The sequence below is a fragment of the Xenopus tropicalis genome, chromosome 2, assembly GCF_000004195.4.
Source record: "Xenopus tropicalis strain Nigerian chromosome 2, UCB_Xtro_10.0, whole genome shotgun sequence".
In the NCBI taxonomy this organism is placed as follows: Eukaryota; Metazoa; Chordata; class Amphibia; order Anura; family Pipidae; genus Xenopus; species Xenopus tropicalis.
The window spans coordinates 168,040,941-168,068,392 of NC_030678.2; the positions used below are offsets into that span (position 1 = coordinate 168,040,941).

The following is a 27,452-nucleotide window of genomic DNA, read 5'->3' on the forward strand; positions in this document are numbered from 1 at the left end:
TCACATGGTACCAGAGCCTCCAAAGAACCCAGAATGCTTTTTGGTTCAGAATGGCTAAACCTTTAGAAGTTTATACAATGTAGTTGGGGAAGGGGGAACCTGAAAAGCCCCCAATGGATGTAAAAGGGCTTACTTCTATTACAGATCATTTCATACATGCCTAGCACTATAAAAACCAAAGGCCGAACTACTCAATGCCCATTTCTGGGTTGCAGCAATAGCTTAGAAATAAAATTAGCCTGCCCTGCTACATGGATAAATATTTATATTTATTTTTAGCTCATTTAGATACCATGAGAGTGCTACAAATGTTTGAGACAAGGGATGGGCCCAGCCAGCCAATAGGAACAAAGCCCTCACTGGGACTCCCAGCAGTTGCTATGGGCTCCATTGTACTTCTAACAATGAACCCTGTGCCAGGAAAGCACATGACTCCGCACCACATGACCCGGCGGGCACATGACTCCGCACCATGTGACCCGTAACCCGACCAATCACCGGACCCGGGCAGCGCCGCTCTCACTCTATATATTCCGTGGGGGTGCGAGTGTTGCTGCTGAGTCGGAGTGAGTCGGAGTGAGGGGATGGAGAGGCTGTGCTGCTTAGTGTTCCTGGCTCTGCTCTGCCGGCTCGGAGCCGCGGACACCCCGGCCAACTGTTCTTTCCCCGACCTGGAAGGCACCTGGGAGTTCCAAATAGGAGAGGGGAGCGGGGCGGCCCGGGACAAGAGTATCGACTGCTCCCAGTTGGGTGAGTTCTGTTATCCTGTTACCCAGCATCCTCAGCGCTCTCAGAGCGGTGTCCTCTCCCCCTACCAATGGCAGGTAAGTAACCTTAGTGCTGTAACCAGGCAACATGCCTGCAAGTAGTGCAGAACTACAACTCCCAGCATCCCTCCTGCTACTCCCTCACAGTGCAGAACTACAACTCCCAGCATCCCTCCTGCTACTCCCTCACAGTGCAGAACTACAACTCCCAGCACCCCTCCTCCTGCTCCCTCACAGTGCAGAACTACAACTCCCAGCACCCCTCCTCCTGCTCCCTCACAGTGCAGAACTACAACTCTCAGCACCCCTCCTCCTGCTCCCTCACAGTGCAGGACTACAACTCCCAGCATCCCTCCTGTTGCTCCCTCACAGTGCAGGACTACAACTCCCAGCATCCCTCCTGTTGCTCCCTCACAGTGCAGGACTACAACTCCCAGCATCCCTCCTGTTGCTCCCTCACAGTGCAGGACTACAACTCCCAGCATCCCTCCTGTTGCTCCCTCACAGTGCAGGACTACAACTCCCAGCATCCCTCCTGTTGCTCCCTCACAGTGCAGGACTACAACTCTCAGCACCCCTGCTCCCTCACAGGGCAGGACTACAACTCCCAGCATCCCTCCTCCTGCTCCCTCACAGGGCAGAACTACAACTCCCAGCACCCCTCCTGCTGCTCCCTCACAGGGCAGAACTACAACTCCCAGCACCCCTCCTGCTGCTCCCTCACAGGGCAGAACTACAACTCCCAGCACCCCTCCTGCTGCTCCCTCACAGGGCAGAACTACAACTCCCAGCATCCCTCCTGCTGCTCCCTCATAGTGCAGAACTACAACTCCCAGCATCCCTCCTGCTGCTCCCTCACAGTGCAGAACTACTACTCCCAGCATCCCTCCTGCTTCTCCCTCACAGTGCAGAACTACAACTCCCAGCATCCCTCCTGCTGCTCCCTCACAGTGCAGAACTACAAATTCCAGCTTCCCTCCTGCTGCTCCCTCACAGTGCAGAACTACTACTCCCAGCATCCCTCCTGCTGCTCCTCACAGTGCAGAACTACTACTCCAGCATCCCTCCTGCTGCTCCCTCACAGTGCAGAACTACAACTCCCAGCACCCCTCCTGCTTCTCCCTCACAGTGCAGAACTACAACTCCCAGCATCCCTCCTGCTGCTCCCTCACAGTGCAGAACTACTACTCCCAGCATCCCTCCTGCTGCTCCCTCACAGTGCAGAACTACTACTCCCAGCATCCCTCCTGCTGCTCCCTCACAGTGCAGAACTACTACTCCCAGCACCCCTCCTGCTGCTCCCTCACAGTGCAGAACTACTACTCCCAGCACCCCTCCTGCTTCTCCCTCACAGTGCAGAACTACTACTCCCAGCATCCCTCCTGCTGCTCCCTCACAGTGCAGAACTACTACTCCCAGCATCCCTCCTGCTGCTCCCTCACAGTGCAGAACTACTACTCCCAGCACCCCTCCTGCTGCTCCCTCACAGTGCAGAACTACTACTCCCAGCACCCCTCCTGCTTCTCCCTCACAGTGCAGAACTACAACTCCCAGCATCCCTCCTGCTGCTCCCTCACAGTGCAGAACTACTACTCCCAGCATCCCTCCTGCTGCTCCCTCACAGTGCAGAACTACTACTCCCAGCACCCCTCCTCCTGCAACGTTGAGGTGGAAGTACAAGCTGCAGCCCAAACCACATCTGGAAGATTACAAGTAGGCTGTTGCTGCTCTGGTTGCCATTGGTTACTGCCCTTGTGCACGTTTGCTGCTGTGCTAGTTAATAGCACCCAAGAGATTTCTGCCCTAGGCCCGAACACCCCGTGTAAGAGTTCCCAGACACAGACACAAGGAAGTAAATCAACTAAACTCCTACTCTCAGCGTATGGGAAATATAATCTAGAGCCAACTGGTTGCGCAATGAGTCTGTCATTAACCCTGTGCGGTGTGTGTGGGGGGTAAAAGGCTGACGTCTGTTAGATTGTTTCAGGAGTCGGAACCAGAAGTAGGCACTGGGAGCGGGGGGTATGACACACAGTAGGGGGATATTTTGCAGAAAATATGACTGCTCCCCCATCTAGAGTGTGGGCTCTGTTAGTGCTCAGCCTCTGGTGGTGGAAACCATATTTGGAAGATATTTGCCCTTTAATTCTCTCCATAGTAAGCAGAAGGGTTTCCAGTCGGCAGATTGCAGCCATTGCCCTAGGTGCAAATTCTCCGTGCATGGGGGTTACCTGGGGCAATAATAAATAACCCCAGTGCTGGAACTAGGGGTAGGCAGAAGAGGCACCTGTCTAGGGCGCAATGGTGGGGGGAAAAACAAGTAGGTACTGCTTCTTTCTCCTACCCCTAGTTCCGGGACTTCCCCCCCCCCCCCCCCCCCCCCCCCCCCCCCTCCAGCGGCCCAGGCAACCCCGCCCCACACACAGGGTACAGGTCAAGCCATAGGGGTTTGCCCGGCCAACTTGGTCTAATGCTGAATAAGCCCTACATGCTAACTCCTAGGAGCCAGATACACTTTTTAACAGAGCTCCTATCTTGGCCATAAAGCAGACCGGTACTGCTGTTCTGCAAGAGAAAGGAAAAACTGACTTTGAATCCTTTTAAGCCAACAAAAAGGTTCTGTCCTGTAACTATTCTATAACTATTCTGTAACTATTTATTTTTCGCCAAAACAACACGGGTTCTATTGTTTAATGACCCTGTCCTTTTAATAAATCACCCAGCGCTTCTCCCCTTCTCCTCCCTCGGTTACACGGCTACGCATGAATATTCTCTATATAACTGTAGGCCCGGGACCGTTCCCCTATGAGCCATTCGGAGTAAGTTTCACTTTTGGATTTGGAAACGTAGACTGTTTAATGCAGCTGGCAGGAACCCGAGCCTGCAGTGTATACAGAGTGTCTCCAGTTCCAGTGATCCGGCCTGTCTCTGTCTCTCTCATGGCTCCAGCTCAGCGCTCTCGGCCACAGGTCGCTTAGTCTTGTGATCTCTCTGCACACAGCCAATAACTACGGAAGTGCAGAGAGAGAGAGAACCGAGCTCCTCTAACTGCTGTTACTGGAAGTGCCGTTGATTAAGTGATAAATGTTGGTTAAAGGGGAAATCCGCTCTGGTACTGACAGACTATATAATCCTTAGCAACTTTCCTCTATACGTTTATTATTTGTACATATAATTGCAGCTGGCTTCTGCTACACTGTTTCGGGATAGAACCAGCCGTGCAGAGGATATAAACAGGCGGGCTGCTTTCAGCGCAGTTACATGTACAAGTAACATTGAAACCAAAATTCCCCCTTAAAGTGGCAACCCACAAAAGATAGCAGGTTGAGTTATACAGGGAACTCTGAGTATCACTCATGTATTATAAGGGATAATGTACCCCCTACTGTAAATGATAAGGATATTAGCAGTCACTGAGGGGTTCTGTGCCCATATAAAGGCACAAGGCTGCAGGCTGAGTTATACAGGGAACTCTGAGTATCACTCATGTATTATAAGGGATAATGTACCCCCTACTGTAAATGATAAGGATATTAGCAGTCACTGAGGGGTTCTGTGCCCATATAAAGGCACAAGGCTGCAGGCTGAGTTATACAGGGAACTCTGAGTATCACTCATGTATTATAAGGGATAATGTACCCCCTACTGTAAATGATAAGGATATTAGAAGTCACTGCAGAAGGCCCCAGGCTGATATCTTTTATGTTACATATATCTTAAATGGAAGGGGGAGAATGCCCCAGTGGTGCTGGTATTAGTTTGGGTATCAGCCATTGATTATGTATATCTAATATAATATTATAGTGCCGGTTACAGTGTGTGTGTGTTGGTAGGTCGGTGCCAGAGCTGTACTGACCCTCATTCTTGTTCCTCAGGTAAAGTGAGAACCAAGCTCACAGTCACCATGAAAGAGCTGTACATTGCGGAGGATCAGTATGGGAACCTGGGCGGCTTCACTCTCATCTACAACCAGGGCTTTGAAGTGAAGATCCTCAACTACCTGTTCTTTGGGTTCTTTAAGGTTCGTTTGGAAGCTCTCCTTTCCTTGTGTCTGTAAATAGATACCTGCGGTTCTGTGGGTTTGGGGCCGGCCCCGCACATCACTGCAGCTATAACCTTGAGGGGTTTAGCCTTGGGCCTTTGAGTTTAGAATTTATTTTCTTAAATAAGGCTTTAGGGCATTGGCACAGAAGGCACTTGTCTGTTGCTGGCACCCAGGGATAACCAGCGTCAGACTAAACTCCCATGTCGGCCATTAGGGGTGGGGTGAAGCTGGTCATACATGGCCAGTAAAACCTGCCAGCCAAGTTGGATGCTTATTAACCCATTGGTGGCATGCCCCCCCCCCCCCCCATGCAGTACTCTCAGGATTGGTCAGCATAGGACCATGTTAGAATCTAATTTTTTTTCCTGGGGGCCAGACAGGCTGATTGGCCCAATTTTGCCCTGTTTTCATTGGTGACCAAGCACATAGTGATGTGTGCCCTGAAACTTACTGGTTAAATTACTTCCTATGGCAAAATATACCTAAAGGGGAATAAAATGCTTTCTCTGGGGTGGAGGATGGGTAGTTCCATTGTATTAAGGTCCCTATACACGGGCCGATAGTAGCTGCCGATATGGGTCCCTTGGACTGATTCGGCAGCTTATGGGCACTAACGACGGGCCTGCCCGACCGATATCTGGCCTGAAATTGGCCAGATCTCGATCGGGCAGGTTAGAAAATCTAGTCGGATTGGGGACTGCATTGGCTAGTTGATGCGGTCCCTGGACTGACTTTGCCTATACCCGCCCAAGGGCCAAACGATCGAATTACCCTGGATTCTTCCGATATTGCCCACCCGTAGGTGGGGATATCGGGAGAAGATCCGCTCACTTGGCGACATCGCCAAGCGAGCGGATCTGCCCGTATATGGGGACCTTTAGACGCTGGCTTACACGGCTTAATGACCCAGCTGCAGTTCCCCGTGCCATACCTCTTAAGGTCCCCATACACGGGCCGATTGTAGCTGCTGATATGGGTCCCTTGGACTGTTTCAGCAGCTTATCGGGCCGTGTATGGGCACTAACAATGGGCTTGCCCGACCGATATCTGGCCTGTAATCGGGCAGATATCGAACGCCCAGGTTAAAGAATCTAGTTGGCGACTGCGCCTAATACCTGGCATTCTAATTCGATCATTTGGCCCAGGGCCAAACGACCAAATTAGCCTAAATTCTCCTGCTATCGCCCACCCATAGGTGGGGACATCAGTAGAAGATCCACTCGCTTGGTGACCTCGCCAAGCGAGTGGATCTTAACATGTATGGGCACCTTTATGCGCCAGGGTTCCAGTAGTAAATCTGTGGCACGTGGGTATGGGACAATACAGCACTCCCTGTGAGCTCACACATATTCTCAAAAAGCAGATCTTTATCATACAAAGAGTCGGCGGGGGGCGCCTTCCTGCAGATGAGTGGGTGATGAATAAATATTACACATTTTTGTGCTGAAGCAATGTTTGGGTAGGAAGGGGAAGTGGTTAAGTCTTGTGAGTGTTGCACTTTAGAGCATAAGAGGGATAGAGTAAAAGAGCTGCAAGATTATGGCCCTGCTGATAGAGGCTCCCGTGACTATATAAGCACCATTATATTGGCTTGTGATGCACCCCTAGTCTTAGGCTGGCCACATACATTAGGCGCTCATAGTCTTGTTGGCCAGTACACCCCATATCTACACAGGCTTCCCATTATCCCTTCTGCTGACTATTGTGTATACAGTGCCTTTTAGTTACACCTGCCCCCAAGACAGGACCTGCAATTAGGATGAATTAAGTTGGTATTTATTAATTACCATTTACCATACTTAATGCTTTGAAAGTTCTACATTTTTTTTTATTGGGGGGAAAAATGATTTAAACAAAAACAAACCTTAGGGTTGAATATTTATGCAGCCGACAAAGTCAGAATTTGGTAGGATTTTCAAACCTGCCTGATTGATATCTGGTCAATTTTCAGCCAAATATCTGAGTCGACCTGTATAAACAGCCCCATACACGAGCCAATAAGCTGCTGACTTGGCAGAGTTGGCTGTTTTTATCTTTCGGTGTATCGATGCTTTAGGGCTCTGGCACACTGGGAGATTAGTCGCCTGCGGCAAAACTCCCTGTTCGCGGGCGACTAATCTCCCCGTGTGCCAGAGCCCTTAATGTCTTTGTTCACTTTAGGTCACTGTTGTAATTACTTATTTCCCAGCATTCCTTTCCCAAATGAACAATGTATTTTCTTTCTTCAGTATGAACAGCGAGGTTCTAATGTCACGAGCTACTGCCACGAAACCTTTCCCGGTTGGGTACACGATGTGCTGGGTCGCAACTGGGCTTGCTTCGTTGGGAAGAAGATCTCTGCAGACTCGGGCGTCAGGGTTAATCCTGATCCATTCCCGAAAAAGGAGATGTAAGTAAGAACGACATGGGGTGTTTAGAAACCTCCCTTATCAAATCTAGATATAAGAGGGGTAGCTCAGTGAACCCCACCCCCAGTAACCAGGTATCCAAGTATTTGGCTTTCAGTTCCACAGTGTATAAATTAAATACAATTCTCCTATGTTTCTCCTGCCAGGCTCACAAGCAGGCTCTACAACTACAACCATGACTTTGTGAAACAGATCAATGAAGTGCAGAAATCATGGACCGCCACCGCCTACCCTGAATACGAAGGCATGACTATCGAGGATCTTATCCGGAGAGCCGGGGGGCGCAACTCCAGAATTCCAATGTATGTAGACATGAACTGTTAATGAATATGCAGTTGCTATTATATGTACATATGTATGTGTACAGATCTGCAACTGTCTATCTGCCTTCCTTCCAGGAGGCCTAGGCCAGCTCCTTTGCCTACTGATGAGAAATACCAAGGCCTGCCAACTGAATGGGACTGGAGAAACATCGCTGGGTACAACTTTGTCACCCCTGTTAGAAACCAAGGTACAAAAGTTTGTGTATAATTCATGCTGGTCTGCCTGTGCAATACCAAAGAAGGATTCGTGATAGTTCCCCTTTAACTTGGCAGTGACCATTATTATTATTAACATTTATTTATAAAGCGCCAACATATCCCGCATCACTGTACAATATGTGGTTTACATACATTGGGCATACGGAGTAACATATAAAGCAATCAGTAAACGATACAGGAGGGGAAGGGAGCCCTGCCCAAAAGAGCTTACAATCTACAAGGAATTACTGCATTTCATACATTGGGCATACAGAGTAACATATAAAGCAATCAGTAACCGATACAGGAGGGGAAGAGAGCCCTGCCCAAAAGAGCTTACACTCTACAAGGAATTACTGCATTTCATACATTGGACATACAGAGTAACATATAAAGCAATCAGTAACCGATACAGGAGGGGAAGGGAGCCCTGCCCAAAAGAGCTTACACTCTACAAGGAATTACTGCATTTCATACATTGGACATACAGAGTAACATATAAAGCAATCAGTAACCGATACAGGAGGGGAAGGGAGCCCTGCCCAAAAGAGCTTACACTCTACAAGGAATTACTGCATTTCATACATTGGGCATACAGAGTAACATATAAAGCAATCAGTAACCGATACAGGAGGGGAAGGGAGCCCTGCCCAAAAGAGCTTACACTCTACAAGGAATTACTGCATTTCATACATTGGGCATACAGAGTAACATATAAAGCAATCAGTAACCAATACAGGAGGGGAAGAGAGCCCTGCCCAAAAGAGCTTACACTCTACAAGGAATTACTGCATTTCATACATTGGGCATACAGAGTAACATATAAAGCAATCAATAACCGATACAAGAGGTGAAGAGGGCCCTGCCCAAAAGAGCTTACAATCTACATGCCCAGATATGGGTATCTGGGATGCTTGCTAAGTTAAAGGAGACCTATAGAATAAATGAAAAAAACTTTATCAATCTTGTAGTTAATTATGAATAATATATGGTGCTGGTTTCACTTTGGTCAAAAAATTAATACTGTCTGTAAAAATGGCCCTATTGGAGCTCCCTATAGAACCTCTCAGGTCCCTGTTTGTGTTTTATATGAAGGGTGGGTGTGTCCTCTGCAACGGCCAGAAGCACAGTAGGAGGGGAGTAGCCAATCACAGCCCTGCAGTCACACAAGCACAGACAGGCTTTAGTTCCCTATCAGGTCAGCCTAGCTGCTGATTGGTTCCTATCCTCCAGTGCAGTGTGCTGAGTAGCGCCCCCCTGCACAGCCTGCGAAAGGAAGACCAGAAGGTGGAACAGATGGGCGGACTAGTGGGGTATTTGGAGTAATTTTCAGTAAATCAACCCAAAATACTACTTTTTAAAGCACATTCCTTCTATACTTAGATGAATAAGTCAGGAATTAGAAAACCTAAAATGGATTTAACCGATTAATATAAGCCTCCTATAAATCAGTCTGGCTGTTTGGTCTATTCTACAGCTTGAAGTGTCACAATTTTTTTTTTTTTTTTTTGTATTTCCCCAGCAAGCTGTGGAAGCTGCTATGCCTTTTCCTCAATGGGTATGTTAGAGTCTAGAATCCAGATCCGCTCTCAGCTCTCTCAGAAGCCCATTCTGAGCCCACAGCAAGTGGTGTCCTGCAGCAATTATTCCCAAGGTAAGCGTGCCCTCGTGTAGAACATCTGCTGGCTCATGTTGTTCTGTTGTGCCGCAATATTATATTAAGCTTCAGAGAGAATCATTCACAGCGGTTATACAAACTTGCACAAAGGTCAGTTTAATCAGGAGCCAGTTAAGTTATGGTTTGGGCTTGGGAGGGGGGACCCACATAGATGACAGAAGGGTCATGCAAACTGCACAGCAGTAATACCCTAGTCTGGCTCAGACTCATCCCAGTTCTACAGGGCTGCAGTGCTAATCACTGCGTCTCCAATGTTTTCTTATCAGTAGAGGTTGTAGTAGGGAAACAATATCCCTTATAGAAAGAAATTATTTATTGCACCAATCTGAACTGGTTCCTGCGAATGAGGGGCATGCATGAGGAATCATGCATACAGTAGCTGTAATAAATAAATATATATATATATGCCCCTGACTTGCCAGAACTATTTCCCCTCCCTCACCTTCTTCCATGTTGGACTTGGAGTCCCTCAGCTTTTCAACCCTACCTGCAACTCTCAGACCTGCATCAGAAAATCCTACCCTTGTCCAGGCACGTGGATTTTGCCAAATCCGAATCCATAGGCCAATTCATGGGTCGCTTGGGTGCCTGAGCAGTCACTGGCATTGAACTAAGTGTAGGTCTGGCCAAAGCTCAGCCCCAGGATTGGGAAGCCAGGCCTTCTATATAGTTGAGTGTTTCATGGTTCCTTGTGTTTTTTTTTGTTACCGGATGCAGTATGGCTTATATGGCATAGTACCGGATGCAATATGGCTTATATGGCTTAAAAGGGTGGTTCACCTTCAGGTTAACTTTTTTAGTATCTTAAAGAATGGCCTATTCTTAATAACTTTTCAATTTGGTCGTTTTTTTTGTTTGGGTTATTTGCCTTCCCCTTCTGACTTTTTTTCCAGCTCCCAAACTACTGCTCTGTGAGGCTGCTATTTTATTGTTACATTTTATTACTAATCTTAAGCCCTCCTTTATTCATATTCCTATCTCTTTAAAACCACTGCCTGGTTGCTAGGTTAAATTGGACCCTAGCAACCTGCTGAAATTCCAAACTGGAGAGCTGCTAAATAAAAGCAAATTTTGTCTTTAAAATAGCATTATCTACATCATACTAAAAGGTGAACCCCTTTTAAGTGAGATCATGTGATGAGGTATCGGGGGTGACTGGGCAGCAGAAGGCAGTATTGGGGTGTGTATTATCCTTATTCTCCACTTCTGATTTCAGGTTGCGAAGGTGGCTTTCCCTATCTCATTGCCGGGAAATACGTCAGTGATTATGGAATTGTGGAAGAGTCAGACCTCCCTTACACTGGTTCCGATTCCCCCTGCACCTTGAAAGATTCCCAGCAAAAATACTACACCGCCGAGTACCACTATGTTGGCGGCTTCTACGGCGGCTGCAACGAGGCCTACATGAAGCTGGAGCTCGTTCTCGGCGGCCCTCTCTCCGTCGCCTTTGAGGTGTACGACGACTTCATGCACTATCGCAGCGGCGTCTACCACCACACTGGCCTGCAAGATAAGTTCAACCCCTTCCAGCTGACCAATCACGCGGTACTCCTGGTGGGATATGGCACCGACCAACAAACTGGGGAGAAGTACTGGATTGTGAAGAATAGCTGGGGGGAGTCCTGGGGGGAGAAAGGATACTTCAGGATACGCAGAGGCACCGACGAGTGTGCCATTGAAAGTATCGCTGTATCTGCAGAGCCCATTATTAAACTCTAACCCCCATATGTAATTAAAGTGTGCCCAGGAGCAGTAACCCATAGCAACCAAGAAGATGTTTGGTTTTTTTAACAGGTAAATGCTACTTGCTGATTGGTTGCTATGGGTTTCCACTCCTAGTACCTTTTATTACATAACCCCATAGGTCTTCTCCAATGACCTTTTGGTTTTTGTTTTTCCCTATTCACATGAGTGACCAGACCTGCTTCATTTTTGTTAACTGTGGGGTTTGTTAGGACCCTACTCTGTGCACTAAATTTAAAGGCAACATGTACCCTGTTTATGTGCTAGTATTGCAGGAATAAATAACCTGCAACCAGCTGGGGTGAGCAGTATTTGTGGATCACAAGATGGCACTGTTGCCATTGGTTCTTCTCTCTCAAGTGGTGATTGGCTGAGAAGAGACTAGCAAAATGGCAGCTGTTATTTTTATAAAGTCACTTCTTCAATAGAATACATTTTCCCTTTAAATCAGAGTACGGTTTGGTCACCTCGTGGGCTGCACTTAGCTTTAGTCCTGAATCTTGCCCTATTTCTATTGTGTTCTTTGTGCGATAAATCACCTTTTTTATGTCTCCTAAAGAGCCAAAATCCGCTGCCTGTAAACGTGAAAAGCACTTATATATCCCGCACTTCACTCAAGTGTTAGACTATTACTAAGCGACTGATCATTGGGGTCCAGCTGCCCCCCCACAATAAAGGGACACGTTATTTATTTGATTGGATGTTATACACTGGGTACGGAAATCACTCGGCGTATCTCGTATAACCACTGAAATAGTTGGCGGATATATTTTTATTCATCAGGGTTGTTGAGCGGCGCAGCATCCAATAATCGCCCTGTGCCGCCTCGTGAAAGGGAATCTCTGGCCTGTGCCTTATGTCTGAATCAGGGACAAATTTATGCTTTTTATAAGGAAATTTATATTGTATGTCCTATACTGAAAATGCTGAATAAAATAAATGTCTTTTCCTAATGTCGGTTGTAAGAAATACTTCATTCATTGAGTCCTACGGGGCTTGTTCAGCTTTCAGCATGATGTAGTCATTAATATTCTAACACCATTTGCAATTGGTTTTTTCGGTTATATAGCTTTTTGTTCAGCAGCTCTCCATTTGGAAATGTCAGTAGCTTACTGGTTGCTAGGGTCTTGTTTACCTTAGCAACTAGGCAGGGGTTTGAATGAGAGACTGGAATATGAATAGGAAGGGGCCTGAATAGACAGATGAGGAATAAAAAGTAACCATAATTAAACTGTAAGCTCACAGCACAATAGCTTTTGGCTGCCAAAAGCTATTGTGCTGTGAGCTTACAGTTTAAAAAAAAAATGGAAAGATGTAGACTGGAAGGCAAATAATTAAAAAAAATTATAATAAGACCAATTGCAAAGTTGGTAAGAATTAGCCTCGAACTATGGCCCGCAGGCCCCCCAAGGTCATTTACCCGGCCCCTGCTCTGTCTTCACCCCTAGCTACTACCTGTCTTCCTCAGCCCCATTGTGTCACATCACCACAGAGTCAGACTGGGGGGTGCAGGGCAGGTTCCCACACACCCCCTAACCCCCACAGGGTCCCCAACCTGACATCTTCCCCTGAGCACGTAGATGCTTAACGCGTCGGGAGGAATGGTCGGCCAGGAGAGCGCCGGCAAGGGTCGGGTCTGGGCCGCCGGGGCCCACCGGGTTTTGTCACCACGTCCCACTGGCCAACACCAAAGACGTGATACAGTGACGAGGCAGACAGCTAGTAGCCGGGGGGGGGGGACTGTGAACTGGCCCCCTGTTTAAAAAGTTTGAGGACCCCTGAATTAACGTAACATACTGAGTTATTAATTTAAAGGCAAACCACTCCTTTAACTCGTGTCTCTGTGAGACGCCTCTAGGTTACTGGGTTTTTAGACCCCCCCCCCCCCCCCCCCCCCCCCCCTTCCGTTTCAAACCATTACAGTCCAATACAGAGTAGAAAATGCTGATTTGTCGAGGGGTCAAGATACACTTTGGGAGCTGTATTCTCATTCAGTACCCCACTGCCTATAGAAAGCTGCAGTATGGATTCCCTCTGGTCTGTAAACTGAACTAATTCTGTTCCTTCCTTGTGCCATTAGGAATAGCGGGTAGTGACGGGGGGGCCTCAGCTTGAAAATACCCCCCCCCCTTCCATCATGAGCAATGACAGGCACTTCCCATCCGTGTGAATGACACAGAGACATAATGTGCTTATAGGCCTTATAGCTGCCCACTGGGTGGTTCACATTTACATTAGAATAGTTCTAAGAAACTCTTTCATTTTCTTCATTTTGTTATTGTTGCTTATTCGGTTTCTTGTTCAAATTACTGTCTGGTTGCTAAGGTAATTTTGATCCTATAGCAACAAAAGGGAAAGTTGTGCTTGCCACTAAATTTTAAACAATTAGGCCTGGGTGCAATGAGGCTGTGACCATAAAATTCATATAGACAACAACAAGAGATCCTCTGCTCTCACCCATGATAGATAGATAGATTCGATAGATACCGTAGATAGATACCGTAGATAGATACCGTAGATAGATACCGTAGATAGATACCGTAGATAGATACCGTAGATAGATACCGTAGATAGATACCGTAGATAGATACCGTAGATAGATACCGTAGATAGATACCGTAGATAGATACCGTAGATAGATGATAGACAGATAGATACAGTAGACAGATACAGTAGACAGATGATAGACAGATAGATACCGTAGATAGACAGATACCGTAGATAGACAGATACCGTAGATAGACAGATAGATACCGTAGATAGATAGATAGATAGATACCATAGATAGATAGATAGATACCTACCGTAGATAGATAGATACCGTAGATAGATAGATAGATACCGTAGATAGATAGATAGATACCGTAGATAGACAGATACCGTAGATAGACAGATAGATACCGTAGATAGATAGATAGATAGATACCATAGATAGATAGATACCATAGATAGATAGATACCGTAGATAGATAGATAGATACCGTAGATAGATAGATACCGTAGATAGATAGATACCGTAGATAGATAGATACCGTAGATAGATCCGTAGATAGAATAGATACCGTAGATAGATAGATACCGTAGATAGATAGATACCGTAGATAGATAGATACCGTAGATAGATAGATACCGTAGATAGATAGATACCGTAGATAGATACCGTAGATAGATAGATACCGTAGATAGATAGATACCGTAGATAGATAGATACCGTAGATAGATACCGTAGATAGATACCGTAGATAGATAGATACCGTAGATAGATAGATACCGTAGATAGATAGATAGATACCGTAGATAGATAGATAGATACCGTAGATAGATAGACAGATAGATACCGTAGACAGATAGATACCGTAGACAGATAGATACCGTAGACAGATAGATACCGTAGACAGATAGATACCGTAGACAGATAGATACCGTAGACAGATAGATACCGTAGACAGATAGACAGATAGATACCGTAGACAGATAGATACCGTAGACAGATAGACAGATAGATACCGTAGACAGATAGATACCGTAGACAGATAGATACCGTAGACAGATAGATACCGTAGACAGATAGATACCGTAGACAGATAGATACCGTAGACAGATAGATACCGTAGACAGATAGATACCGTAGACAGATAGATACCGTAGACAGATAGATACCGTAGACAGATAGATACCGTAGACAGATAGATACCGTAGACAGATACGTAAATACCGTAGACAGATAGATACCGTAGACAGATAGATACCGTAGACAGATAGATACCGTAGACAGATAGATACAGTAGACAGATGATAGACAGATAGATACAGTAGATAGATAGATAGATACCGTAGATAGATAGATAGATACCGTAGATAGATAGATAGATACCGTAGATAGATAGATAGATACCGTAGATAGATAGATAGATACCGTAGATAGATAGATAGATACCGTAGATAGATAGATAGATACCGTAGATAGATAGATACCGTAGACAGATGATAGACAGATAGATACAGTAGACAGATAGATACAGTAGATAGATAGATACAGTAGATAGATAGATACCGTAGATAGATAGATACAGTAGACAGATGATAGACAGATAGATACAGTAGACAGATAGATACATAGATAGATACCGTAGATAGATAGATAGATACCGTAGATAGATAGATACCATAGATAGATAGATACCATAGATAGATAGATACCGTAGATAGATGATAGACAGATAGATACAGTAGACAGATAGATACAGTAGACAGATAGATACAGTAGACAGATAGATACAGTAGACAGATAGATACCGTAGATAGATAGATAGATACCGTAGATAGATAGATAGATACCGTAGATAGATAGATAGATAGATACCGTAGATAGATAGATAGATACCGTAGATAGATAGATACCGTAGATAGATAGATAGATACCGTAGATAGATAGATACGTAGATAGATAGATAGATACCGTAGATAGATGATAGACAGATAGATACCGTAGACAGATAGATACCGTAGACAGATAGATACCGTAGACAGATAGATACCGTAGACAGATAGATACCGTAGACAGATAGATAGATACCGTAGATAGATAGATAGATACCGTAGATAGATAGATACCGTAGATAGATAGATACCGTAGATAGATAGATACCGTAGATAGATAGATACCGTAGATAGATAGATACCGTAGATAGATAGATACCGTAGATAGATAGACAGATAGATACCGTAGACAGATAGATACCGTAGACAGATAGATACCGTAGACAGATAGATACCGTAGACAGATAGATACCGTAGACAGATAGATACCGTAGACAGATAGATACCGTAGACAGATAGATACCGTAGACAGATAGATACCGTAGACAGATAGATACCGTAGACAGATAGATACCGTAGACAGATAGATACCGTAGACAGATAGATACCGTAGACAGATGATAGACAGATAGATACAGTAGATAGATAGATAGATACCGTAGATAGATAGATAGATACCGTAGATAGATACATAGATACCGTAGACAGATAGATACCGTAGATAGATAGATAGATACCGTAGATAGATAGATAGATACCGTAGATAGATAGATAGATACCGTAGATAGATAGATACCGTAGACAGATGATAGACAGATAGATACAGTAGACAGATAGATACAGTAGATAGATAGATACAGTAGATAGATAGATACCGTAGATAGATAGATACAGTAGACAGATGATAGACAGATAGATACAGTAGACAGATAGATACAGTAGATAGATAGATAGATACCGTAGATAGATACATAGATAGATACCGTAGATAGATAGATAGATACCGTAGATAGATAGATACCATAGATAGATAGATACCATAGATAGATAGATACCGTAGATAGATGATAGACAGATAGATACAGTAGACAGATAGATACAGTAGACAGATAGATACAGTAGACAGATAGATACAGTAGACAGATAGATACAGTAGACAGATAGATACCGTAGATAGATAGATAGATACCGTAGATAGATAGATAGATACCGTAGATAGATAGATAGATAGATAGATAGATACCGTAGATAGATAGATAGATACCGTAGATAGATAGATACCGTAGATAGATAGATAGATAGATACCGTAGATAGATAGATACGTAGATAGATAGATAGATACCGTAGATAGATGATAGACAGATAGATACCGTAGACAGATAGATACCGTAGACAGATAGATACCGTAGACAGATATATACCGTAGACAGATAGATAGATACCGTAGATAGATAGATACCGTAGATAGATAGATACCGTAGATAGATAGATACAGTAGACAGATGATAGACAGATAGATACAGTAGACAGATAGATACAGTAGACAGATAGATACAGTAGACAGATAGATACAGTAGATAGATAGATACCGTAGATAGATAGATAGATACCGTAGATAGATAGATAGATACCGTAGATAGATAGATAGATACCGTAGATAGATAGATAGATAGATAGATAGATAGATAGATACCGTAGATAGATAGATTGATACCGTAGATAGATAGATACCGTAGATAGATAGATACCGTAGATAGATAGATAGATACCGTAGATAGATAGATACCGTAGATAGATAGATACCGTAGATAGATAGATAGATACCGTAGATAGATAGATACCGTAGATAGATAGATAGATAGATACCGTAGATAGATACCGTAGATAGATAGATACCGTAGATAGATAGATACCGTAGATAGATAGATACCGTAGATAGATGATAGACAGATAGATACAGTAGGCAGATAGATACAGTAGACAGATACAGTAGACAGATATATACCGTAGACAGATAGATAGATACCGTAGATAGATAGATACCGTAGATAGCTAGATACAGTAGACAGATGATAGACAGATAGATACAGTAGACAGATAGATACAGTAGACAGATAGATAGATAGACCTACACTTCTTATCTGATTCATTAAGATCTACTGCTGCATTATACATTTAACAGAGGGACTGAGTTTTACCGCCAACTTACATATCTTAGTAGAAAAGCTCAACTGAACATTATTTCGGGGCCCTAAATGCAGTTTGCTGTAGGGCCCAGTAACATCTGTTTATGCCACTGGTTGCAGTAGAAATATTGCCTTTATTGGCACTGAGTAAACGACCAATCATTCGAGTCGGTGAGGGACATCTCATTCCATCTTCTGCTCAAACCGCTTCCCCCCTGCTTATCTGGGTGGGTTCCCACTACAGGTTGGACATTGTTGGTGGGATTTGCTTACATCCCTACTGTATGTACAAGGTTGCTGGTATCTACTATTGCCTACTCATTGCAATACTCCTCTCAGCATCTGGCCACTAGGGGGCATCTTTGTGCTGCCCCATACAGCATGTAGTATAATAATATACATACGGCCATTCATGTAGAGCCACAAAGGCACCGGGGGAAATCACTTGTAGGTTGGTTGGGCTTAGTAAGTCATGTTTTTGTTCCTCATTATTATTATTACTGGGAGTTTCTGAGGCTAAAAAAAAGTTCTTTATTGTAATCCTGTCTGGCTCCATGTTATTCCCCCTCCTTCTACCACCTGACTCAAACAATATGGCATTCATGTACCTTATAGCGTATTGATAGCCAATACAGAGCGGGGCGGAGCAGCTCAGCAAGCATGGTGAGTGGGCACATTTCATTCAAAACAGCCTTGTGCCTTTATATGGGCACAGAACCCCTCAGTGACTTCTAATATCCTTATCATTTACAGTAGGGGGTACATTATCCCTTAGAATACATGAGTGATACTCAGAGTTCCCTGTATAACTGAGCCTGCAGCCTTGTGCCTTTATATGGGCACAGAACCCCTCAGTGACTGCTAATATCCTTATCATTTACAGTAGGGGGTACATTATCCCTTATAATACATGAGTGATACTCGGAGTTCCCTGTATAACTCAGCCTGCAGCCTTGTGCCTTTATATGGTCACAGAACCCCTCAGTGACTGCTAATATCCTTATCATTTACAGTAGGGGGTACATTATCCCTTATAATACATGAGTGATACTCAGAGTTCCCTGTATAACTCAGCCTGCAGCCTTGTGCCTTTATATGGGCACAGAACCCCTCAGTGACTGCTAATATCCTTATCATTTACAGTAGGGGGTACATTATCCCTTATAATACATGAGTGATACTCAGAGTTCCCTGTATAACTCAGCCTGCAGCCTTGTGCCTTTATATGGGCACAGAACCCCTCAGTGACTGCTAATATCCTTATCATTTACAGTAGGGGGTACATTATCCCTTATAATACATGAGTGATACTCAGAGTTCCCTGTATAACTGAGCCTGCAGCCTTGTGCCTTTATATGGGCACAGAACCCCTCAGTGACTGCTAATATCCTTATCATTTACAGTAGGGGGTACATTATCCCTTATAATACATGAGTGATACTCAGAGTTCCCTGTATAACTATAGATACGGTGAGAGCCACAAGTGAATGAGGCCCACTATGACCCCCGCTCAGTAATCCCCTGACGTTCCCTTATGCATGTGATATGTCACACTGATGAGCTTGGCCCCTGTGTCATGTGAATGTTCGGGGGGGGGGCACGGTCAGTAGGAATCCTGTCTGTACAACGGCGCATTCATTGCATGTTCTATTCTCCGTGGGGCTTATATCCCCAGGAAGCGCAGAAGCCGATCTGTCCCCAGAAAAGACGTGCAAACTGGACTGACCGGGCCGAGCAGATTTATAATTAAACATTAACCCCTTCTATGCTTATGGAGTCCCACCAACAGAAATTATGAAAAATAAAAGCTGAAATTGTGTTTTTGAATAGACATCAGGCTATAGAGAAGGGGCGGAGCTTCCCTTGCATCAGGTCCCAGTGTGACCCATAGATAATAAGGGCTGCTCGGCTCCCTGTTAGAATATCCCTGGGCAAGGAATGGAGGAATGTTTATGGCCTGATTGTATAGAGCCCCATTCCTTTGCTGGTTCTTACAGTAAATCCCCTTTGGGCCGGTAACAAAGGGCTGAAGTCATGTGCTGGATGCTGACTGCAAGGAATTCCATAATGAGTCTGTGCCACGCTCGGAGGCACGGCCAGGAATCCTTACTCCCCATAAACCCTTCCTACAAACACACAGGACTGACTTAGAACTGTATCCTTCCATCTGTCACATGATACCACTTATTTGGGCTGAAATGCTTGCGCCGTTTAACCCTGTAAGTGCCTGACATCTCATAAGATCTACAGGGCTGATATTCATCTACACAGCAGATCCATAAGTGCCATTAGATCAAAGTGCTCCAGCACAGAAAGGGTTAAAGGGCATCTTGTATGTTGTGTATAGGCCTTACTCTGCCAGTAAAGGGGTGCGACTGCTGTATGATAGGAATGACCCATGCCTGCAGATTTGTACCCCATATAATACCTCCCAACTGTCTCGATTGTCGCCGGACAGTCCCTCTTTTGACAGCTCAACCCGCAGTCCCGGATTCTTACTGAAAAGTCCCTCATTTCCCTTTGCTCTTCTGCACTGAAACTAAAAAAGATCTTAACGAGCGTCAACTGCACTTAGATACAGTGTTTCTCACATTTAATTAAATAAGTGGGCTTTCGGCAGAGAGCCCAGAAAGGTAAAAAGCCCCCCCTGCACTGAGATACAATTGTAAGTAATAAGCTAAACAGGTCTATTGGGGGAACTGAGACTCACAGCTTAAAGGGCAAGTTCACCTTTTTCAGCAAAACTGTAATAACACATAAAACAGGACCCCAAAACCCCCAGAAATGTGTTCAAACTTTAAATAACCTGCCAAATTTATGAAATGGGAGTGGTATTTAGGGGGTGTAGTGGCAAAAGTGGGTGTGGCCAAACAATTCACTGTGCTGCGCGCACCATTTATTTTTGTCCCTCTTTCTGTTTTGAAAATGTTGGGAGGTATCAGTGTGGGACTGGGGTGTTCCGGACCTGCTACACGCCTTGATGGGAGGGGGAGGGGGTCGGCGAGGGCTGTGGGTTTTTTCCCAGTGCCCTGTCAGCCCAGTCCGACACTGCCCCATATATTCATATCTTCCTTATGCCGAGGCTCATTTACAAACATAACTGTAAAGCCGAGAATGCATTGATGCTATTTACTAAGCTACTTGCTACCCAGGAAATCCAGCATGGGGTGCCGACAGCCTTATCCCTACCCTAGGGGTGCCGACAGCCTTGTCCCTACCCTAGGGGTGCCGACAGCCTTGTCCCTACCCTAGGGGTGCCGACAGCCTTGTCCCTACCCTAGGGGTGCCGACAGCCTTGTCCCTACCCTAGGGGTGCCGACAGCCTTGTCCCTACCCTAGGGGTGCCGACAGCCTTATCCCTACCCTAGGGGTGCCGACAGCCTTATCCCTACCCTAGGGGTGCCGACAGCCTTGTCCCTACCCTAGGGGTGCCGACAGCCTTGTCCCTACCCTAGGGGTGCCGACAGCGTTGTCCCTACCCTAGGGGTGCCGACAGCCTTGTCCCTACCCTAGGGGTGCCGACAGCCTTGTCCCTACCCTAGGGGTGCCGACAGCCTTGTCCCTACCCTAGGGGTGCCGACAGCCTTGTCCCTACCCTAGGGGTGCCGACAGCCTTGTCCCTACCCTAGGGGTGCCGACAGCCTTGTCCCTACCCTAGGGGTGCCGACAGCCTTGTCCCTACCCTAGGGGTGCCGACAGCCTTATCCCTACCCTAGGGGTGCCGACAGCCTTGGCCCTACCCTAGGGGTGCCGACAGCCTTGGCCCTACCCTAGGGGTGCCGACAGCCTTGTCCCTACCCTAGGGGTGCCGACAGCCTTGTCCCTACCCTAGGGGTGCCGACAGCCTTATTCCTACCCTAGGGGTGCCGACAGCCTTGTCCCTACCCTAGGGGTGCCGACAGCCTTGTCCCTACCCTAGGGGTGCCACCTGTCCGGTTTTGACCCATACAGTCCGGTTTTCAGTGGTGCTGTCCATGTAAAAACTATCTGCCCAGTCCTCCCAATTTGGAAAACCGGGCAGGATTCTTGAAGATTGAAGCGGCGATTGGCCAATCTCCGATTGCTGCATCATAGCCCTGCCCCCTTGATGTCATACCCTACCTCTGTGATGTCACTCCCCGCCTCCCTGCCCGGGGTACCTGGTGGCAACCCTACTCTACCCGCTGCCATTGGAAAGGTGGTAAATACAGAGATGAGTTGCGGGGACCTGCAGCAATTTTTTATTGTGCGGCGCAAGTGCAAAATACAGGGTGGGCTACACTCACTTTCTGCGCTGTGTACCCTGCCCGTAATAAATGAGCCCCTGTTATTAGTGATGAGCGAAACGGCCTTCTTCTTCTGACTCTTTCAGCTTTCAAATGGGGGTCACTGACCCTGGCAGCCAAAAACGATTGCTCTGTGAGGCTCCAGTTTTATTGTTATTGTTACTTTTTATTCCTTATCTTTCTATTCAGCCCCTCTCCTATTCATATACCAGTCTCTCATTCAAACCACACCCTCATTGCTAAGGTAATTAAGACCCTAGCAACCAAATAGACCCTAGCTGAAACTCCCAACTGGAGAGCTGCTGAACAAAAACGGAAATACTAGCGCTACTTTTTGAACACAATTGTGACTTTTTGGAGGCGACCAATGTCCTTTTTTTCATGTGATTGCGACGTTTTCCTCACTCTGCGAATTTTTCTTGCATTGCTGCAGTTTCTCCAGAAAAAATTGGTGAAATGCGGAATCCATGCCTGGCAAAAAAAAATTTCTCGTGACTATGCAGCAGGGCTCCATGGAAGCAAAGTTTATCTGGGGCAAGTTACTCAGAGCCTATACCCCAGGGCATTCAGCCCGACTGCAAATATAAAGCAACTAGTGATGAGCGAATCTGTCCCGTTTCGCTTCACCGACAAATTAGCGCAACTGCAAAAAAATTAGGAAACACGAAAAATGGTGCTCGTCAAAAAAAATTGTTGCACGCAACTATTTTTTTTACATGTGTTATTTTTTGTGTTTCGCAAATTTTTCGCCTTTTCTGGAATTTTTTCACAGTTTCGTGTGTGTCATTTTTTTTTGACGTGCGTAACTTTTTTTTTTTTTTGTCACACTGGAATTTTTTTCTGCCGCAAATGTTTGTACCCCGTTTTGAGAAAAAATTCGCCAATGGCGAAACACAGAAATTCCCCGTGAATCCTGACATTATTAGTGTAATCCCCACCGCGGCTGTATTTTCCCATACAGTCTGTGCAGTTTATGGGCGCTGCGTTCCCTTCCCAGTACCGTGGGTTCTGCCTTGCTGCCCCTGCGCTGCTGCCACTAAATCTGCTCTTCCCGTGGGAAATTTCCTGCATTCCAGAATACAGTGACGGGCAGTCTGCAAATATAGATCCGCAGGGAGAAAAGTTCATGGCGCTGAGCTGCACAGACAGCACCGAGCTGCACAGACAGCACCGAGCTGCACAGACAGCACCGAGCTGCACAGACAGCACCGAGGTGCACAGACAGCACCGAGGTGCACAGACAGCACCGAGCTGCACAGACAGCACCGAGGTGCACAGACAGCACCGAGCTGCACAGACAGCACCGAGGTGCACAGACAGCACCGAGCTGCACAGACAGCACCGAGCTGCACAGACAGCACCGAGCTGCACAGACAGCACCGAGGTGCACAGACAGCACCGAGCTGCACAGACAGCTCCGAGGCGCACAGACAGCACCGAGGCGCACAGACAGCACCGAGGCGCACAGACAGCACCGAGCTGCACAGACAGCACCGAGGCGCACAGACAGCACCGAGGCGCACAGACAGCACCGAGGCGCAGACAGCACCGAGGTGCACAGACAGCACCGAGGTGCACAGACAGCACCGAGCTGCACAGACAGCACCGAGATGCACAGACAGCACCGAGATGCACAGACAGCACCGAGATGCACAGACAGCACTGAGATGCACAGACAGCACTGAGCTGCACGGAACCCTTTATGCACAGACAATGTTGCCACAATAATACATTCTAACTAGAAAGGGAAGTTTGAGAACAAACATCTTGTTGGTTTGAAAAACGTGAAGTCACTGAATGAAATCTGATTGGCTGTTGTTGGCTCCACCCACTTTTTCTAACCTTGGATCACAGTTATATAGTAAAAACCACTGTGGGTCCCTGGCTTTAATAGTGTCTGAATGGCAGCAATTTAAATTTTCCCACTGAAAGTCAACGAGTGACATCTGATTGGTGGTTACTGGCTCCGCCCACTTTTTCTAACTTGAAACTGCAGTGACTAACTGCAAAGTGCAAAGTTTACAGTTTCAGCAGCTAGCCCTGGGGCCAAACGATTGAATTATAATGATGGGCATAGCAAAAGTCGGTCTGGGGACCGCATCAATGAGCCGATGCGGTCCCCGATCCGACTAGATTTTTTAACCTGCCTGATCGATATCTGCCCGATTTCAGGCCACATATTGGTCGGGCAGGCCCGTCGGCAGTGCCCATACACGGGCCGATTAGCTGCCGAATAAGTCCAAGGGACCCATATCAGCAGCTACTAGAGCCTTTAGGCTCTTCTAGTGCAAAGTGCTATTGTGCCCTCTGCAATAGTGATAGGCGCCCCCCCCCCCAGGGCACGGGGTCCATTGGGGGGAAGCATCACAGGTGTGGCTTCAGGGCGGCCAAGGACACCCCTGAATAGCCGCGTCATACTTGTGACCAGTCAGTCAGATGCAAATGCCACTTTGGGGGCACTCCGGCACCACTGCTCTGCTAGACACCACTTTTTAAAAATTTTTTTTTTTTTTTTAATTCAACCCAGAGCTGTTCCCGAGAAGGGAAGCAAATGTGCCACTGAGAGATCATGACAGCGAGTAGTGGCAGTTACGTGTGACTGACGGGGGCTGCTATCAGTTCAGATAAACACCCCCGGATCCGCCCAATTGCGTGTGACAAGGGGAAAGGGATGCGGTTTGTGCCATTGCCAGACGTGGAGGCAGATTTTTAAAAATTCAAATAAACTTATTGCCATGAATGTCTGACATTTACTTAAAAGTCTGAACTGAAAAAGTCGCTTAATAATTCTTGAAAATGTGCAACTTTTAGCATTAAAACCTGAATTGGGAAATAAAAATCCAACTGTTAGTAAGTGTCCCCCTTAGACTGGGGTAGCAGGGAATTGCCAGCAGGGGGAGCAAGAGAAGCTTGTCTGCCTGCAGTGTGACTAGCACTTGGTTTGGGGCTACTATCAGTTGGCAAACTGGGCCAGCCTGTGGGCAACTGAAATTTGTTGGGGACACAGTACCATGTGATCCTTGGCCAATACCTGGCCATATATTTGTATGGGCCCCCGTCAGATATTCATTGATTCAAGCCTACAACTAACTGTCCTACCGACAGCAACTATTCACTTGGCCGTATTTGTATAGTTTTTGAATTATTTTCCTTCCTCTTCCGTTTCCAGATTTCAAATGGGGGTCACCATTCCCATTACTTGTCTTTCTATTCAGGCCTCTCCTAAGCATCTTCTAGTCTCTCATTCAAACTTGCTGCCTGGTTGCTAGGGTAAACTGGATCCTAGAAACCAGTGGCCGACATTCTAAACTGGATAGCTAAAGCTAAATAAATCAACCACAAAAGCAAGACCAGTTGCAAATCAGCACAGAATATGACTGTCTACTGCATACTAAAGGTTAATTTAAAGGTGTACTACCCCTTTCAGTTATCTGTCTATACTAGTTATGTTAGTAGCCATCAGCGTGCAATTCTATCTTATGATATTTAATGATATGATCCGATGATATCTCAGTCAGCACTGATGGCCACATTTTGCACTAATTGTCAAATGTTCTCATCATTAGGCAGAATGTTATCTTTGTGTTCCCCAAATAGATTGTAAGCTCTACGGGGCAGGGACCTCCATCCTCTTGTGTCTTTGACTCTTATCTTATTGCAACTGTATCCTGTATTTATTTGTATTTATTGTTATACTTTGTATTTATCTATTATTATCTTAATAACCCCCTGTTTGTATTAATGTATTCTACTGTACAGCGCTGGGTACATAAGTAGCACTTTATAAATAAAGATATACATACACATACATACATACATACATACATACATACTTCCCCTTTAAATGGTAATATAAAAAAGTATCAGTAATGTGAATACCCATCCATAGAATAGATAGGCGGAGGCTGCTGAAACAAGGTAAGGCCATTAGGCACAGTCAATGGAGTAAGTGAGTACAGTGAGGAGGAAAAGCGGCGTATTGATAACTAATAAAGAAGTGATTACATTTAGTGCCTATCCGGCTAGTTCTAGAGCTTGATAAATAACCTTCCGAGGGGAATTTACTTTAGCGCCATTGCTCCGGGCTAATTAAATTCAATCACTGTTTACTGGAGTGCTCTATAGGCAGCTCTACCTGCTGGAATTAATCATGGGATATGTCAGGGGGACCAGAAGGGAGACTTCTCCATGGAAAGGCTGATTTACCCTTTAAATCCCCTCCTGTCTCGGGAACTATAGGCTGATTCAGGAAAGGTGGGTAATATATGCAGAAGACTCGTTAGCATTTTAATATCCTCCGTGCTTAATAAGCTCAGTGTAATTATCGAGAATCGGTGGCACATCCAAACATTTCCAGAAATGATGCACTACCCAGCGCCCCCTATGGGTGAGTTTATTAAATCCATGTATTGTAAACCTAAAGCAGAGTATAAACTGGAATGTGAAGTCTACTGTCCCCCCAAAAATAATCCGGAACCCAAATAATCTGGAACTCAAATAATCTGGAACCCAAATAATCTGGAACCCGAATAAGCCTTCAGCTAGGGGAGCGGATATAACAGTTTTTGAAGAGCAGTCACTCACTGAGCAAATCTTCAGAATTCTTCATTAAAAATATTTTTATTGGGGTACCATAATCACCTTACGTGTTTCATTTTTACACTTAGGGGGCCGTTTACTAACTGTCAGATTTTTTTTTTGCAGATGATAAAAGTCGTGGGAAAAAAAGTTGCAATTTTTTTGAGATTTACTGTGCGTCCAAACCGCTAAAAATTTGAATCTGATAATTTGCCAGCAAAAAAAAAAAGAATTTGAAAAATTCTAGTTTTTGGGGTGACATTTTGAAAAGGTTGCAGTTTCGGCATCTTTTTCCCCACGCTGATTTTTTCAGTTTGGATTTTTTTTTTTTTTTTTTAAATGTCCGACATTCGTGGAAATGGGTTGAATTTTCAAAATACAAAAATGAGAAATGTTAGAGTGTTAGAGTAATGCCATTAATTACAGGCCTATGATTAAGTGTCTGTGAACGCAAAACGCGTAAGGCAATTATGGTACTCCAATAAAAACAATTTTTAATTAAATTTGCCTGAAAATTTGCTGATTAAGTGCCTGTTTTTCAAAAGACTATGATATCCACTCCCCTAGTTAAGTGCTTATTTGTGCCCTGGGTACCCCTGGAACTATAGCAGGGTGACTGTTACCCCAATGTTTCTATATATCTGTAATCTTGTTATGGGCTAAGGGGGCCCAGCCTGAAGGCCAGTTAGGGGGGGATTTGGGGTGAGTGCTTATTTGTGCCTTGGGTACCCCTGGAACTATAGCAGGGTGACTGTTACCCCAATGTTTCTATATATCTGTAACCTTGTTATGGGCTAAGGGGGCCCAGCCTGAAGGCCAGTTAGGGGGGGATTTGGGGTGAGTGCTTATTTGTGCCCTGGGTACCCCTGGAACTATAGCAGGGTGACTGTTACCCCAATGTTTCTATATATCTGTAACCTTGTTATGGGCTAAGGGGGCC

General features: G+C 45.5%; 1 protein-coding gene across 2 annotated transcripts; it reads left to right on the top strand.

Annotated features, from left to right (window-relative positions):
* The first annotated feature begins 500 nt into the window (after window positions 1–500).
* Window positions 501–12,115, top strand: ctsc (cathepsin C). 2 transcript variants are annotated; one of them, NM_001037259.1, is made up of 8 exons: window positions 568–750; window positions 4,643–4,788; window positions 7,041–7,201; window positions 7,367–7,522; window positions 7,619–7,731; window positions 9,264–9,395; window positions 10,636–10,950; window positions 11,332–12,115. In NM_001037259.1, exons 1-8 carry the CDS (start codon window positions 585–587, stop codon window positions 11,427–11,429), a joined length of 1,287 nt encoding a protein of 428 aa, NP_001032336.1. In that variant the 5' UTR covers window positions 568–584; the 3' UTR covers window positions 11,430–12,115. The 2 variants fall into 2 exon arrangements, with proteins under 2 accessions (XP_012812143.2, NP_001032336.1); XM_012956689.3 differs by having other exon boundaries at window positions 501–750; window positions 10,636–12,115.
* The last annotated feature ends 15,337 nt before the right edge of the window (window positions 12,116–27,452 follow it).

Bases quoted from the DNA above. Each gene is read 5' to 3' on its own strand.
- ctsc (XM_012956689.3), top strand. From the start codon at position 585: ATGGAGAGGCTGTGCTGCTTAGTGTTCCTGGCTCTGCTCTGCCGGCTC. The intron at 7,202-7,366 runs GTAAGTAAGAAC...TTCTCCTGCCAG, and splicing joins CCATTCCCGAAAAAGGAGAT to GCTCACAAGCAGGCTCTACA. The intron at 7,523-7,618 runs GTATGTAGACAT...CCTTCCTTCCAG, and splicing joins CGCAACTCCAGAATTCCAAT to GAGGCCTAGGCCAGCTCCTT.